Source organism: Convolutriloba macropyga, chromosome 11 (assembly GCF_964194025.1).
Source record: "Convolutriloba macropyga chromosome 11, txConMacr16.3, whole genome shotgun sequence".
NCBI lineage: Eukaryota > Metazoa > Xenacoelomorpha > Acoela > Convolutidae > Convolutriloba > Convolutriloba macropyga.
Window position 1 is genome coordinate 49,778,317 of NC_134478.1, and position 17,667 is coordinate 49,795,983.

At 35.6% G+C, this 17,667-nt stretch overlaps 1 protein-coding gene across 1 annotated transcript in view; it reads left to right on the top strand.

The window, feature by feature from the left end:
* LOC142349159 (low-density lipoprotein receptor-related protein 2-like) overlaps positions 1-17,667 on the top strand; it is a 341,838-nt gene that overhangs the window by 274,233 nt on the left and 49,938 nt on the right. The window contains 6 exon segments of the mRNA XM_075400574.1: positions 10,114-10,272; positions 10,908-11,149; positions 11,790-11,954; positions 12,721-12,904; positions 15,269-15,574; positions 16,042-16,226. Of these exon segments, the coding sequence (XP_075256689.1) occupies positions 10,114-10,272; positions 10,908-11,149; positions 11,790-11,954; positions 12,721-12,904; positions 15,269-15,574; positions 16,042-16,226 (1,241 nt within the window).

Genomic DNA, 17,667 nt, shown 5'->3' on the forward strand with positions numbered 1-17,667 from the left:
TGATAGAACAATTAATTCAATTTCACTCCATATGTTTTAAAAATGCCAACAATTGCAATTCATTTACATCAGGTACAAATGGAAACTTACTGCTATAGAAATAATGAGCAATATAGATGCAAAATAAACCACACAGTTGCGAGTCTGCTGATTGCAGGGGAGACTGAATATCTCTTCTGTGCTCCATAATATCCATCATCATATGTAAATCAGTACATTGCTGTAAGCGGGAGAAAATGTCTTTATAGGCAGTCAGAGGTAGTGCTAACGGATCTGCAAAAAATAGAACGGGGTATGCGTAGCGTTTCGCAAGCATCACCCAATGTGAACCAATAGAATCAGCTGGCGATGCATTCACAATTATAAAACTGTTAACTGGTAAATTTAAGGGATAATTGTCAGCCGCATAAACACCTCGAAATTTAAATTTGAGATGTTTGCACTTTTGAATATGAATATAAATTTGGTCTTCATCCATTAGTAAGCATTCATAGGTAGAACATTTTTGGATACGTTTCTTGCAGAGTCAATGTACACAGTAGACGATTTTTCTCCAAGGAAAAAAATTTCAATGTTGTTTGGTAAACCAGTATCAAATTTCAGTTCAACCGATAATGATGAGTTTGTTAGTTCGGGATGAATAAAATCGTGTGTTGCCTCTTGCGTGCTAGTTAAGTCAAAGACCATTATAAAATGATGCGCAAAATCATTTAGGGGTATTCCATGACCGTTTTCAACATAAGCTAGGGCACTCATTGAATTGTAATACAGGCGCTTGTTATCATTTGTTAACATTGGAGTGCCAGCTGTTGCGAACCCGTTTCGATAGACCGTAATTTCACTCAAATCAAACTTTTGATAGTGGTAGGGATTGATATTGTTAGTTCCAATGAATGCATTGCTCCTGCACAATGCAACAATCAGCCGCCTTATTGGTTCTTTTGTGAAAATATCTTCATGCTTCCAACTGCGTTGACCTGCCGTTGCGAGGAATGTTTTTGTTATTACTTCATTGTAGCGATACATTGCCGGAGTTTTTAGGAGTGTTTTTTCAATGGCTCCAACAACGTTGTCTGACACTGTCATCTTTCTAACAAATAAGTTCGCTTCATCGATTTTAACTTTGTAATTTTTTGCCACTGTCTCACTAATGGTAACAAAATCATCTTGCGATCTTCGGAAAGAAATTCTTAAGGTAACACCACTTACTAAATGTTTTTCACAGGAAAAGAAATCAACAGCGAGCTTTCCATATAAAGTAATTTGTTCCGATTCTCTCACAGCTACCTGCCTTGCATCCCTTGAAGCTGCAGCTATACCAGCGGGGTTCGGCTCATACTCGTAACCTTGACACTTTAACCAAGTTTTCTTTGCATCGGCTCCATGTGAAAATTCTGTTTCAATAAAACTTTTATGAGCATAGTGTCCATTAGCTGAGGAAATTTTTATTCCATTTGCAGAAACAGTACAGTCGGCAAACAGTGAATGAAGAACATTGTTGACAAAATATGCAGCATCGGTTGCGGTTGCATCGCCGGCGGTATATCGCAAATCAGTTCCATCAGCATTTTGTATTCGACATTTTACTTCCAAATAAATTTTCTGCAAATCTATGAAATTGTTGCGATCGCCTACAACTTCGAATTCGAGCGATGATCCAGAGGGAGAATAAAGTGGTCCAGTTTTTTGCTCAAATGATTGATCAAAGGTGACTAGCAAAGGTGGTTTTTCAAATAAATCCAAGGAACTGTGAGTGGCTTCGGAAGGTATTACAATATTAGTTCGCATTTTTGACTCGAGAGAAAAAATCCAGTCGACTTCTTCTTGGCTGTGATTTTCGAGAAATGATTTTTTTAGTGGAACGTTTTTTGTAGATTCGAGGTTTAGCATATTGTTGTCTTCGACGTTTAATAACTTGCCGGCCTCGTGTTATGCGTGAAAGGAGAGAACCACCAAATTGTTTTCGGGCTGTTTTTGCAACCGTGCTTTTCAACGCCTGCTTTGCCGACTTTCGTTTCGTTGCTACTTCAACCAACTCAGGTGCACCCTGCACTAAAAGCTCTCGGCCAATTCTTTTGGCAGCGGGCCATATAATTCTTCTTGCCAATGGTAAAGCAACTCTTCCAATACCTGCTGCGAGGGCTCCAAAGCCACTTCCTCTTTGACGATAATGACCGGAGAAATGTGGCATTGACTGTGATGCTTGGTTGCTGTAGTAAGCTTCCATTTCACTTGATTTTTTGAAACTTTAGGCCTACTATCACTTTTCCTGTACCATTAAATGGAATAAGTTCTCCGGCTTCGTTCCTCAACTCCACTTTAATGTTCTGAATATTGTTAGAAAGTATGGGCTTGTAATCCAGAATTGTAAATGTCTTGTGATGAATGGGTGTAACAGTGTTTATGCTGCCGTTTTTTAAACGTCTTTCGGTCTCAATGATTTTAATTACAGGAGCTCTCACGTCTCCAATAATTTGATATTCTATAACGTCTATGTACACAAATATTAATTGTGAGCCACAGGTTATATCAACTGGAAAATCACTTTGGTGTCTATTGAGAGTTTTGTGTGATTTGTATCCAATATGAATGTATCCATCATGCGAATTGTCTTTTATACCCTTGAAGCCGAGAATACTTGGAACTTCTTCGTTTTCAAATGAAAAACCCTCATTCGCTCCGAATTGTAAAACCAGTTTATGAGTAATTTTGTCAAAAGTAAAATCAAATTGTTTAAACTGAGCAATTCGCCTGAGTTCATCCATTAGTTGATCCAAGCTACTGTAAATGCCTTTGCGAATTTTTCTGAGGTGTCCACTGCGATTATCTGAGGCGTCGAGTTCCACTCCCGAGTTTTTATAAACGACTAACCCGTTTGAATTGACGTTGTTGATGTTTGATGGGAAAGATATTGAAGATAAAGCTACTTGCCATTCTCCATCCAAAATAAGTGGTTGAGATAACTGGTTACGGAATTTTGCCATTGTGTTTTCACCAAAAATTCCCATTGATGCGTTGGATATTAGGTCGATTGTGAATTCTTTGGCGGGATTCATTTTATTCGTCTGCAGTAACTAACACGTTTACTTGGACTAATTCCGGTTCATAAAATTTACCTTCAATTATAACGTTGTTTGCATCTATAAGATTGTACGTTGGTGGACTCACGGTAGCAATTTTGAATATCGTAAAAACTTCGTCTGTATAATTTTGTTTATAACCTTTTCTGAATTTTTCGTCGTGCTTTGCAATCCTAACAAGGTCTCCTTTTTCGTATTTTGGTTTGTACTTTGTTGTGTTGATTGCTAATGATATTAAAATTGGTTCATGTTTTTTGAAAACGTTATTAGGTGCTAAATGGGTTACCCGGTTAACACGACTGTTTATAGTATTTACAAACTGGGGTAAATCTTCAATATATGTCCAAGTCCACTTTTCTTCCAAATATTTGTAAATGATGTTTTTAAGCGATCGAATGTTCCTCTCTGCAAATGCCGACTTGGTTTCGCTTTCTGTTGTATATAAATGAATTCCTTTCTTTTCACAAAATTTTTTGAAATCTCCTTTGAACTCTGATCCCTTGTCTGTCCATACTTTTTCTGGTTGTTTCTTCTTGATCATTTTTTTGAACGCTTCAACAGCATCTTTTGCATATAAAGCTTTCATTGGTTGAACTCGTAAGTAACGTGATAAAACATCCACAGCCACTAACAAATATTTTACACCGTTGTTGTGTTGGGCAACTTTATCCATATACGCAACATCGACAGACCAGATTTCATTTATTCTATATGCAACAGCTTTCAGTCGGGTAAAACTTTTCCTGAATTGTCTGTATTTTGTGTACGGGGCTTTTGACTGAAGATAGCGAACAATTTTGCCTCTGGTGAAACCGCTAGCCTTCTTCAAGTTAGCAATGCTACCAAATGCAGCACTGCCTTTAGTGTACAATTTGTCTAACTGTTTAACTTGATAGGAAGTAATTCTCCCAGGGGCTGGTTGGTTTGATTTCTTTTTCTGCCTCTTCAAAGTTTCTCTGGTCATTGTCAGAAGCTTTTGTTTTCTTTCGCTGGGATTTTGAAGCAACTTCTTTGTCCGACTCATACTCCAAAAATTGCAGTCTCTCTTCAGATGATAAATTCAGAAACCTTTTGGCGTATGTGTTACAAGTCAAATGCGAACCAATATCGAGATGCGTTAATAAACTGAATTGTTCGAAAGATAGTTTGCAAGTGGTTTGCTGTAGATTGTAAAGAAATGTAGCTGCAAGAACTTCTGTATTTGTACCATTAATAAGCAATCTCTTTGATGAGTCCAAGGACACAGAATCTGATTCCTCTATTATGTCCAGTATTGTATTCGCTCTTTCAAACTTTATCCCCTTCAAGATTCTAATATCATTCAGCACTCCTTTTTTGATAGTCGATGTGTTGTCTGTCGTAAAGGGTTTCGCCATAGACTCGTTTATTGTACTTCTATCGTCCACTGAAGCGTCAGTTTGTTGTTCTGTATCCTGTTGCGAGGCAGAAGGAGCTGATGGTGACTTGTTTCTCTGGAGAAGCGAAATCTGCTTGGCTGCATTGTGAATATTTTTGTTGCTGAGTAATTGAGAGACATGAGGTTGTTCTCTTGTATACATCTGTTTAGGTATTAACACAAACTCTTCAGTATGCATTTTGTTCTAGATATGCAATGCAGGGTAATGCTATGAGTTGAATGAGATTGTTGCCAGAGGGAGATTGAATTATTTTTAACCGTTCAGTTTTCCCTACTTTCCCGTTCGAAAGTTGACGCAGAGTTTTTTCAAATTTTTTTAGTTCTTTTTTATTGACTGGAACAACTCCAGAGAGTACGTTCATCACACAGTCACTCAGAAACCAAATGAAGTCACCGTCTTTAAGTAACTCGGATTCAATGTTGGAGTGCTGGTTTGTGCTATTTGCCCATTGCTTGAGCATAAGCAAATGTTTCTTTTTCATTCGTAATTGGTGTAACAACGGCTTCCTCCGAAGGAATGTAAAAAATTGAAGGATTAGGTCCAATAATATGTGACGCAAATCGTAAACCCTGACTGGTTTTGGGATCGAGATCAATAATCAAATGTCCAAAGGGCTCCGCAGTTGCTAGTTTGTATGCTTCTTTTATCAGTTGGAGACAATTCAACTGTTTTCCAAGATATTCAATTTGTTGAATGTCACGAAGCGACTTGAATAATATTATATGTGTTGTATTCAGATCAATGGTTCTTGACCATTTGCTTTGATGGAACAAATTATGCTTGACGTATATAACATGTAATTTGCGATGACGTCCTGAGGTAGCTATTTTTACAAATTCTTTATCGTTGAAAATTTCTTCACATGAATCGTCATAAATAAGCAGACAATGCGATAGTTTTTTTGTTATATCAAAGCCTGAGTATTTTAGAAACTCAATCCCATGTATAACTCGTTGCATATCTTTGAAAAGTGGTTGGAACTCTTTGTAAAAATAATAAATTTTTTCAAAGCGTGGATAAAAGGTCGAACCTTTTAGCATTCGAAACAAGAGTTCTGTTTTACCACAACCACTTGGTCCTACAATTGACATGAATACCCTGTCATGTGTAAGAATAACTTTGTTCATAGTTTGGGATTAGGTAAAATGTAACCAACTAAACTCGATAAGAGAGCAATCCAAATTGATTTCTCTTCACAGCTTTCTGATAATAGAAAGAGCATAGAGAAGCCAAGAATGATCATTAAGACAATGATACTCACTTGAACAAAAAATATTACTTCGGACCTTGGCACTGTTGAATTTGAACAACAACGCCATGGGGGCCTCTCCTTGTTGTTCACATCAAAGACTAAATTACTGATACCGGCGTCAGCCTCGTCTCTTTGATTCATTGGAGAAAAATAATTAATTGAAAAGTGAATTGAAACAAGAATGATATAAATGTTAAATTTTTGAATTATTCACTGGGCAACTGTTTCATGTACCAGAACTCAAACAAATTGAAACCTTTAATATGACTTTTTATCTCTAGTTTATAACAAACGGTTGATGAGTCATTTTCCTCGAACGATGGTTGATTGAAAACTTTTTCAACTTCGGGGTGCTCCAAGACATATAACCGCAACTCATTCGGCATCTCATTAAGTGATAGCTCACGTTCTGGTGGTGTTTTTTTCAATCTAAATTGAGGAACTTTTTTGTCCGCCCATTGCTTCCAACGTGGGATTCGCTGCTCTTTGGGGGACTGCATAAGCTTCTCGTTTGTTTTGTTCATAGCCATAATTGAACTGATTCCGATGTTCTCGAGCTCTCTGTTTATTTTTTACGTACAGTTGGAAGTGATAGAAATTATCTATCACGGGCAGGAAAGCCCTAAAGCTGTCTAGCTCGTCGGGAGAAAGAGTAATGGTTGCAAAATAACGTTTTGCTGCCGCGCTATAAAGCGGGTTGTAACGCGGTTGTTGTGCTGTGTTTGGCTTATTGTTGAGATAGTTCGCTCGGTTCTGTTGATCACTTGATGAAAAATTATTCTGTATTGGTGGAGAGGGATCTTGAACTCTGTTGAATATTACAATCGGCTGATCGTCAAGTGGAGTCAAGCAAGTGAATATCTTCAAGTTGTCTGACAGATAAGTTGTTAAAGTTGCCGTGTCTTCTCTGTGCATCACTTTGTGTCCACTGTGAGAATATTCTTGCTTTACGTTCCGCGCAGTGATTTGATAATTGATCGTTTGTTGAACGAAAGTTTGAATGAAGACAACAGGAGGGAACTTGTTCTTCTGATATTATCTCTGAGATTCGGGGACAATTTAGATCCTCCAGATTATAAACAGTTTTTTGTAAAAGCTTACTGAGGAGCTCACACTTTTCAATGCCTTTGGCAAAAAAATTTTTCCGTGTGAATCGGAAACTGAAACTCAGACAGATTGTTTTCAAATCACAGTAAGGTATATCACCTTCGTCCCAATCAAGACCGTGTAGGTTATTGGTCAACCAAATAACAGTTTGTCTATCGTGTGCGGGTAAATCAGCGAATTTAAGGGGCGGTTTGAAAAATATTGTATCGTTGTAACTGGAACACAAACTGAGTTCTTTTATAATGAATCCAAGTGACTTGAGTTTGAAACCTTCGAGATCGAGGACAATAATATTTGCGGTTTTGCTGCCAAAATTTTCTAGCATTCCAATTCACGAAACAATTGTGAATGAAAAATTTTCACTGATAGAATGAATAATATTCCTGTCAGGTGTCCAAAAAGACAATTGTTTACTGGTGAGTAACGGAAAGCGTAAACATATCCAGGGCCTTTGTTTCTGCAATCTTTTATAAATCCAGCAGCGTCATGCAATGCAGCATGAAGTCGTAGCACTTTGCTCCGTTTCAATAATGAATCTAGTCTTGAATTATCAATTCCAATGAAACCACCATAGGGTCTAAATTTAAGTGCTATTTCTCCGTCAACTTCTGGGTCTAACAAAGAACAAGCAGCTACGAAATATAACTGTCGATAAGATATGTGTGTATAATTTATGTTACCTCTCAGTGATAAAACTTTCTCATGAATGAGCTTGATGTCTTTTGTTCCTATTGTGTTCATTATTTACTGTTTACTGAACGTGAGCGTTTAGAGTTTTTGTTTATAAATCTTTCAATTCTGATTGGTTGTTAACTCGAATAATAAATCCGGCACTGCGATTGGTCAATTTATTTTGGAAAGTTTTGTGACTCTGAACATGTTTGGGCATGATCCGATGGCTCTTCTCTCCACATAATATATCATTAGTGATTTTATACATCTACTAACAGGATAGTTGTTTTACTGTTGTTTTTATCAATTTATGTATGCATTTATGAACATAAATGATTATGACCATAATTGTGTACATACTTAGGTGAAAACTTGTTGTCTTGTACAACTCTGAGGGTTTTTTACCAATGTGTATGTATGTATGTATGTATGTATGTATGTATGTATGTATGTATGTATGTATGTATGTATGTATGTATGTATGTATGTATGTATGTATTTAAGTATATATGCATGCATGTATGTATGTATGTATGTATGTGTGTATGTATGTATGCATGCACGCACGTATGTGTATGTAAGTTTGTATATTTGTATGCATGTCTGTATATGTATACATGTTTGTATTTTTGAATGTATATATATATATATATATATATATATATATATATTATATGTATGTAATATTTTGTATGCGTGTATGTACTGCAGATGAAATGTTTTACTTAGAGAAATCTGATTGGCTGCAACTGTTACGAACGATTAGACATGTCTGATTGGTTCACATATTTTGAAATAAAAGAACATTTATATGTATGTAAAATTTTGTATGCGTGTATGTACTGCAGATGAAATGTTTTACTTAGAGAAATCTGATTGGTTACGACTGTTACGAACGATTAGACATGTCTGATTGGTTCACATATTTTGAAATAAAAGAACTGATGAACATGTTTGATCGTGCGTTTTGGTGCTTCAAGTAGCGGAGGGATATGTTGAAGTTTGTGTGCGTGTGTATGCGTGTGTGTTTGGTGGTTGTGCTTGGTGTAGGTTGGCTGATGTTTAGCGGAGTTTTTGGGGTGTGGCGGTGAGACGAATGTTCACACCAAACGAGTTTCACAACTTCTCATAATGAATAAAAGTGAAATAGCGTTGAAAATTTTTGGACCCCACTTTCCTAAAAATTTTACAAGTTCTTTCCATCTATGAGACAAAATTCAATTTTCGAAAAAAGTGTTTCCAACAACTTTTTTCACTCACAAAACATGTTTCGCAAGATTTCACATTGATTAAAGTCAAAAAATCAACAAAAATTTTTTAGAATCTATTTTTCAAAAAATTTTACAAGTGTTTGTCCCCCTATAGGACAAAATTTCAATTTTCGAAAAAAGCGTTTCCGACAAATTTTTTCACTCACAAAACATGTTTCACAAGATTTCACATTGATTAAAGCCAAAAAATCAACAAAAATTTTTTAGAACCTATTTTTCAAAAAATTTTACAAGTGTTTGTCCCCTATAGGACAAAAATTTCAATTTTCGAAAAAAGCGTTTCCGACAAATTTTTTCACTCACAAAACATGTTTCACAAGATTTCACATTGATTAAAGCCAAAAAATCAACAAAAATTTTTTAGACCCCATTTTTCAAAAAATTTCACAAGTGTTTGTCCCACTATGGGACCAAAATTTCAATTTTTGAAAAAAAGCGTTTCCGACAAATTTTTTACTCACAGATCATGTTTCAAAATAGTTCACATTTTTAGAGACAAAAACAACAAAATTTTGTGAAATACATTTTTTTTTTCAGAAAAAAAAATTAGGAGCTGATCAGAACCACAACGGGGGGGACACTATGTATTAAGATAGGGAATGCAGAAATTGTCCCCCTAGGGGGACGCTTAGGGGGACATTTAGTGCGAATTGCATTAAATGTCCCCCTAAGTGTCCCCCTAGGGGGGACAATTTCTGCATTCCCTATCTTAATACATAGTGTCCCCCCCCCGTTGAGGTTCTAGTCAGCTTTTTATACTACTTAGAACTCTATTCTTTCAGGATTCTTCCTACATTTGTCATATAACAATTATATTCAGAATCTACCCTTAGAATTATTAGGCTATTTCTGGGCAATCTGCCGGCTCTATTCTCTTAATTCTTACATTTGAACAATCGCATCGCTCATATTTCTGCCGAAGTGCTCTAGATATACCCCCTTCTATTTTACTTCACGTTGCAGCCTTGAGAAACTTGTATTTTTAGATTGACTTGTCAATTTTCATAAATTTCTCATCTCATCGTTGCCACATAAGTACAGGTTCCGTGACTCTGATGAACTCACTGAAAAAATCTGGCATTTGTCGAAAACCACGAAGGGGTTCGAGATGTCAGTCAGAATTTTGAAGTAACTCTAGCTGAGTCGCAAATTCTGGCTTGAAATAAGATCATGCTTGCGGAGTTCTGGCTTTTTAAAACTGACACATGCGTGTTTCAAGTTGATTCAGTGCTTTAGCTTACATTTAATTTAAGTTGGATTTTTTAACTATTAGCGGTAGTTGTCATTCTTACAGTATCATTTCCATTTCACAGGAACATCTACATAGCCTCTAAGAACCCTGACAAGATAGTGAAGGCGAGTGACATGGGCGGGAACTTCGAGACAATCTTAAGTGGGGCTGATGTTGGGCAAGTGGACTCCATGGCCATTGACAGGGTCAACAGGGTTCTCTACTACTCAGACAGTGTGAAGTGAGTTGAGCAACTAAAATTATTCTAGATTATTATAGAAACTCTTATAATTTTTAATCACTTTTTCCTCCAGGCTGTGCCAACAAACTATTGACCTTTTTTTCGAATGATTTAATGTCTGTATACTTGTTCTCTATACTTGTTCCCAAAAATTTGCCTTCCAAGAGGACCTGGTTTCAGGGTTTCCAGAATTTTGTGCTCGAAAAAGTAAAAAGTTTATCCATTAAAAAAGTCTTTAATTCTCCAGGTGATATAATAATGGATGTACTAAAATGCATATAAAGATAGCATTCATTTGAAAAGTCTAGAGTAAGTAAAAATAATCTTTTAGTAGCAATTGTATTTTTAAAAGATTTAAAAGTGGGAGCAAAGAGTGCACAATTTTCAGTTAAGAAAAAAAGATTAAGATTTTCGGTTAAGATTTTCGGTTAAGATTTTCAGTTAAGATTTTTCGGTTTTGGAATAAATCTTTTCGTTCTGTTCAGCTGGTTTGCTACAAATTCTTGTTTCATCCACTTTTTTCCGCTTTTTATCACCTGCTAAATTTAATTTCCCCATTTTAAAACAGGGGTAAAGAGTTTCCTACAACTCTTTTTAAAAGTACTAGTGATGTATTTTTAATGCAATTGTTTTAGACAACTAATTGGCAAAATTGACCTTGCCAACGTTGAAACCAAATTCGACCCGATCCATCAATTTGAAACGTCTTTCGAAATAAACACGATGGAAGTGTACGATAACTTGCTCTATTTCTACAACTCAGAGGTCAACTCGGTCCAGAGGATTGACCTGAGGATGCCAGGGTCTCTTAGTAATGTTCACACTTACTCGGAACCCCAGGATCACTTCAGACTGACGTCATTGAGTTCTGTGGACTGTAAGTTTGTTCCTAAAATTAGAAACTGTAATATTGATTACATTTAAATTCATATTGATAACTTTAACGTTATGTTTTCGAGGAGTTTGAATAATTGCCTAAAAAAACGGAAAAAATGTCCACTTGTATTAATGTTCAAAAGTTTCAAGATGTTATTAAAATATTTTCAGTTTTCGATGAGTTTCCAAGCGAATTATGTTTCAAGCGATTTATTTTCATGTGACTGAAATTCATGTTTTTTTTCCTCCTTTTTTGATTGTTTTACAAAGTGCATAATTATGTTTTGCATCCCGATTATATGTGACCTTGTTGCATAATTTTGTTGTACCGCTTGTTGATCGGCTAAATCCCATTCTCTTTATTACCTTATTTGGCCCTTGCTATAAACAAAGTTGCGAGAAAAAATATTCGTATAAAACACTCAAGCAATATTTTAAAATAGATGGATGTACAACAAAATTAAAGCCACATTAAAAAGCAATACGTGCACTTTGCTTTCTAAGAAATTCTTTTTTAAAATTACCTGTTAAATTCTACCATTTTTCTGTTTAATAGAATAGAGTTTTTCCTGTTTTGGTTTTTTTTGTAAAATTGTTTTTTTTCTTAAAGGGATTGAATTTTTGACCTCTGACCTTTTCAGGCCCTGATTTTGACCCGTGTGAGCTGTACAATGGTGGTTGCATGGATACTTGTCTGGTTCTGGGAGGCAAAGCCACGTGCACTTGTTCACACCCTAACCAGCGACTTATTAACTCTATTCACGGCTTCTGTGACTGGACCAACAAAACACAGTACTGCACCCAGGGTAAAAAGAAACCTATTTGTATGATTCTTTCATCTACATTCATCTTATAAGATTTTTTGTTTACTTGCTTATTTTCTAACATCTCATAATAGTTTCTTTGAACAAGTTATTTTCATTTTATAATGCTGAGGTTAAATTCGAAAGGTTGAGTCTAAGCTGATAGAAATTTATGAAAATCATGATTTGAGAATCAAAATATAAAGTCTTTCAAGATAGCACAAACTGGACTTGTTTATTTGTAGTTGAAGTAAATATTTTGAAAATTCTAAGTCTCTCAAATGATAGAAACTTACAAATAATATTTTCTAATATTTAAATAAGCAAAAATCAAAGATCAAGTTAAATCTGACAAAACTAAGGATTGATGGATCTTTTCAATAATGTCCCCTTGCAAAAGCGGGCTATTTTTGAATAGATTTTAAGCTAACAATTTATGAACCAATCATGGAGGAGTAATTACTTTCCCAATAAGTTCCCGGAATCGCGCTTGGTTGATTGTAATGAAGTATAACACAACAGGGGGATTCTCTAAAAGGTACCAAAGGGGAGTGCAATCGTTGAAAATATCCGTATTGATTATATTCGAATCGGCATAAGATTCTTGTAAGATTAGGATTGTATTATTTTTGAGTTCACTTTGTTTCGACTTAACGTCTCTCGTCAGACAATCTACCCATATTTCGCAAGCATGCTCGCAAGTATGCATAAAATAGTCCTGTAAGTCCGGGGTTGTTTTGTTGTTGAAATCATTGTTTTCCGATTCCAGGTCTGTCAGCAGATGATCCGACTCACCTGTCGTGTGAATATGCCCAAAAGTGTATCCTAGTTAGAAGTGTGTGTGATGGGGTTGCAGACTGTTCTCCACATGCAGAAGATGAAGATGAGAATGTTTGTTCACAAAAGACGTGTGAACAGAATGAGTTCAAGTGTCACAATGGCCGATGCATACCGTAAGAAAAATTGGGTCTATAATCTGTTTCGATGTCTAGTGAAATTTATGACTAATAACCAGTTATATAGTATTCGCTATTATTCATGTTACGATATAAGAATAGCAGGTACGCGGGAGCGACTCCAAATCGCTTACAAGTCAGGTTTTTGTTCACATATCTCAAAACCCTATGGTCTAGGAACCAAGATTTTTCTATAAATGGAAAAATAATTTAATTAGCATAAATTAGAATGTTACCGAACTCACATGGAATAAAACGCAGAAAACCAAAAATTTGAAACTTGTCCAAAATCTTATAAAATTTCATCTCTGTGAGGAAACAAAAATTACAAAACTAGGGTGATTTTTTGATTGAGCAATAAAGCAAGATAGAGTGGGATAGAAGCAAGATGACGGTAGCAAAATATCCCAGCTTTTGCCCCATTTTAGCAATTTTCCTCCAGGCTAATTATTGGGCAGATTTGTCTTGACAAATTTCTGATTAGCTAACTTTACGTGGACCAAAACTTCTTTCTCAATGTAATATATTGCAAAATACACTCTTGGAATCAAAATTCCAAAATACACACAAGTACACATCTTGGAGTATATTCCAAAATATATACAAGATTCTGAGTCGGCATATTCCTATGTCAAAGGACACGACAATTTAATCATATTTTTGAAATATGACCCCCAATGCTTGATATCTTTCTCATTTATCACACCTAATCACTGCTCAAGCTTGACATGGCCAAAATTGAAAGTTTTTGAACTTTTGTTACTTCCAGAAAAGTTAGAAAGTTACTTCTAAAATTTAAATGGAGGAATTTTTTTATTGCGCCGGCGTAGTTTTGTTATCTGATGTTCTCAATGTTCAAAATTGATTAACTCTGTTTCCGGGGTAAAAAAGAAAAATCTGCCATATTTTAAATTTGAATCAAAGATTTATCAGGTTCTCATTTTTCTGAGTCCAAATAATAAATGTTTAAATGTTTTCCTATCACGTCAACAAAACTATAGAATTTATTATGCTCACATCACAAAAGTTGGTTATCTCCATTTCCGATGTTATTTATTTAAAAAATTGACATTGAATTTCAACCTGTCAGCGATTAGTTCTGGGCATAATCACTTATTTTGCGTTTTGGTTTCAACAGAGCTCCGCCACTACTACAATATCTCTTTATTTGAGTCATTCGTTATTTTTTTTAGATTGGTCATCTTTTGAACAACTATTTTTTTGTATGCTGAATTGTGACTTAGAACAGAGGAAATGTGGAAAATCGACTGCTTGTTGACGCTTGGAGATAATGGATCGTTACGAGGCCATAAATTTTGAAATCATTAACGAAAATCATTAATAACGAGTCTAAAAATAGTAGATTAATGTGTTCAAGATGTTTTAAACACATTAGACCTCAATTTCGCGGTTAAATAAAATCAGCAATAAAATTAGGCTCGATCACTAATTATTTCATACTTTTTCAAGCGTCTCACTTTTTTCAAAGATTTCACGTTTCATATCACACTAGACATTGAACTTAATCAGTTTTTCGCTCACTTTTCACACTTGTGTCGAAGAATTCAACCTTAACAAAATGATTTAAAATGAGCATTCAACTGAGCAAACTTCTTGGAAAATTTTTTTGGAAGCCCATTTTTCATGAGACAAAGCGTACACTTTTCAAAGATAATTAAAGCGGATTACTGAGAACAGGAAACAGGCACAAAATTTAACAACTTCGGCAAAGAGGACTTTTTTAAGGTCTATAATTGAGTCAGTTTAAAGAAATATTCTTATAAATTGCTCAGTTTTCTAAAAACCATAAAGAGTGACAATGAGAGTGACACAACAGAGTCGGCTGATGACCTCTGTTATCTATTCGCTCCTACAATAATATCAAGGAATTCAGAAAAAAATATTATTTGGGCTGAACGATTATTCAATTGTTGGATTGATTCGCTGCACGAGAATTGCAATGTTACTATAAATTTTATTTGAATTCTCTCTTTGAGTTTTGAACAGAAAAATTGGGGTCTAAATAAGTAAGAGTATAGCTGGGAAGCCTTCGGCAATTCGAGCTCTAATTGCCTTTAGCTTCCCAGAACTATACTCTAACATATACCTAATCTACTATTTTTGGACACTTGTTATTATGATTTTCGTTAATGATTTCATTATTAATGGCCTCCTAGCGATCCATTAACCAAATTCAGTAACCAATTAGATTCATTAACCAATAAACTAAAGTTTTTTTGTACTCGATTACAATCAGTTTTAATCTATTGTTGAATAGTAGAGTTTTTGGGAGCGCACTGATTCATTAGCTGACTCAAAAATCACTTGCTCACGTAGGCTGTAAATTATTTCATCTTTCAGTGAGGAATACGTTTGCAATCATGATAATAACTGCCGAGACAATTCTGATGAACTCTACTGCGAGTACAAGAACGAATCGTGTGCAGAAGGACAGTTCCGTTGCCCCGGCAACCACAAATGTCTGGATCAGAGCAAAGTGTGCGATGGAGTGGACGACTGTGAGGACGGGAATGCGGGTGATGAGAGCATCGGAGAGCCCACCAACTGTGGTCCAGCAGACTGTGGTGACCGCGAGGCAGTTTTGGGGCCTTTTGGGTTCGAGTTCTACGAGTGCCCCGACACGCATGTGTGCATATTCAAAGAATGGTAAGCGTAATATATTTCAACTCTTTTTTTTTATAGATACAGTTATAAACAATAATTTCTCTGATGTTAGATTTAAGGCCCTGAAAAGCAGTAAACTTTGACTCGGTATCAAACCATTTAGTTTCGTCTTTGTTGCACTCTTTTTTTCTTAAATTTCTTCAAAGAATTGTTATACTTTTCCATTTTAATGCCTCATTTGATTTTTTTTTCTACTAAACAGTAAGCTGTCCAGAGTTCAAAAATCTTTCGAACAATAGTTAACGGGTCTCTATTAACGTATTTAATAATTATTAACTATCTTAGTGCAGTTGAACGAAATTCGTTGTTCCGAACAAGAACAATTATTGGTTATAATCAACCTTAATACATATGAGACCTGTGACTTGCTACAAACAATCTTAACAGATGTAGGTCTTTCACCTTCACGGCAACGTACCTCGGTCACTATATATGTACTTATCGTGCAGGCGATGTGACAACCACAAGGGCGACTGTGGCACGGACAGTGACGAGGTAGGATGCGACACACACGAATGTGGGGATGGTAATTTCAAGTGTGATAATGGAAACTGTGTCTACTTTGACTCGTGGGTGTGTGACGACTACAACGACTGTGGAGACTTCTCGGATGAAAGCGAAGCTGTCTGCTCAAGTTAGTGAAATCTCACATGTTGCATTAATAATCATTAGTCAAATTTTAGAAAAACATTTGTAGTTATGATAGTTAGTAGAATCTTAGAAATATAGCTGTAGTTATTGTGGCGTCATCTCCTATGTGTTAGATTGCTGCTGCTAGTTTTCTTTATGTTACTGTCAGCAGGCCAATAGCGGATTCGATGAACTTTCGATTCGATATTTTGCTAACTTTTTTCGAGTCTAGGTTTTGAGGCAAAACCTCTGATTTCTGTTAAGTTCTCAGTTAAATTCTAAGTTATTTGGAGTAGTAGTATTATCAACTAACTTTATGAGATTTTTACTGCATGTTTTATTTCACATTTTCTTGATCCAGAACACAATCAATAGAAGTTTTTTTGATTCAATGTGGATTGAAATTGGTAAGCCTTTAACACAAAAACTACTCATTAATGTAGCATACTACCCCAATGTAAATCTTTCTAACTTTTTTTGGATGAAACGACTGTAGAAATCTCAAATGTGTATTCGTTTACAGATAATCAAATTTTATTCGGAGATTACATAAACTTGTTTGGCGCAAAAGGTAGACAGTCACTTGATATTTTCACAGCAAACAATGGGCTATGTTACGTTAATGAAACGGAGGCAACATGGACAAATGGTGAAAAACATTCGTTAATTGATCCTGTTTTATCTCGAAGAACCAAATTTTTGAAGCCAAATGTTCTAGAGTCGACTCTTGGAGTTGATCCCTTCACAATAGTATATCAGCCATCATTAAAGATAGATCACAGTGATAAGAAAAGACAGTTTTTGATACGCAATACCAAGAATTATTCAAGATAAAATTTGAATCGTGACAATGCGCTGCAACATTGGTCGCCTATGTACTAGATAAATCAGCCAAACGAAATGTTTCTGAAATTTATCGACATTTTTGAAAATATTCTGAGTTGTCATGCACCCTTGAAGTTGGTAGAAAGTAGTACCAAAAAACAACAAAGGAAATGGTTGACAAATGAATTACGTGGTCTCCTAAATGAAATACACCGTCTCTTTAATGCGAGGAAGAAAAACCCAAAACCAGAGATTTATAATAATTTCAAACGCAAAACGCAATTCAGTGAATAGAAAACTGAAAAAAGCTGCAGATGATTATACAAAAATTTGTTTTTCAGCAGCTACCAACTTAAAGAGGACAATGGAAATTCATCAAAAACAGGATCAACTCCAACAGTCAAATTGAAAATTTTGACAAATTAAGGGAAGGTAGTCATTTTGTTGAGGATGACAGAGAGGTTGCCAATATTCTTATTAACTGTTTTGCGAGGCTCGGATTATACAAAGGCAAATACGTTTCTCCAAATTATTCTTCCCTAACAGTCGAGGGACCGGACTTTAGCTTCCGACCAGTCACCAGAAAAGAATTGCATAATGTTATTCATAATCTACCTAAG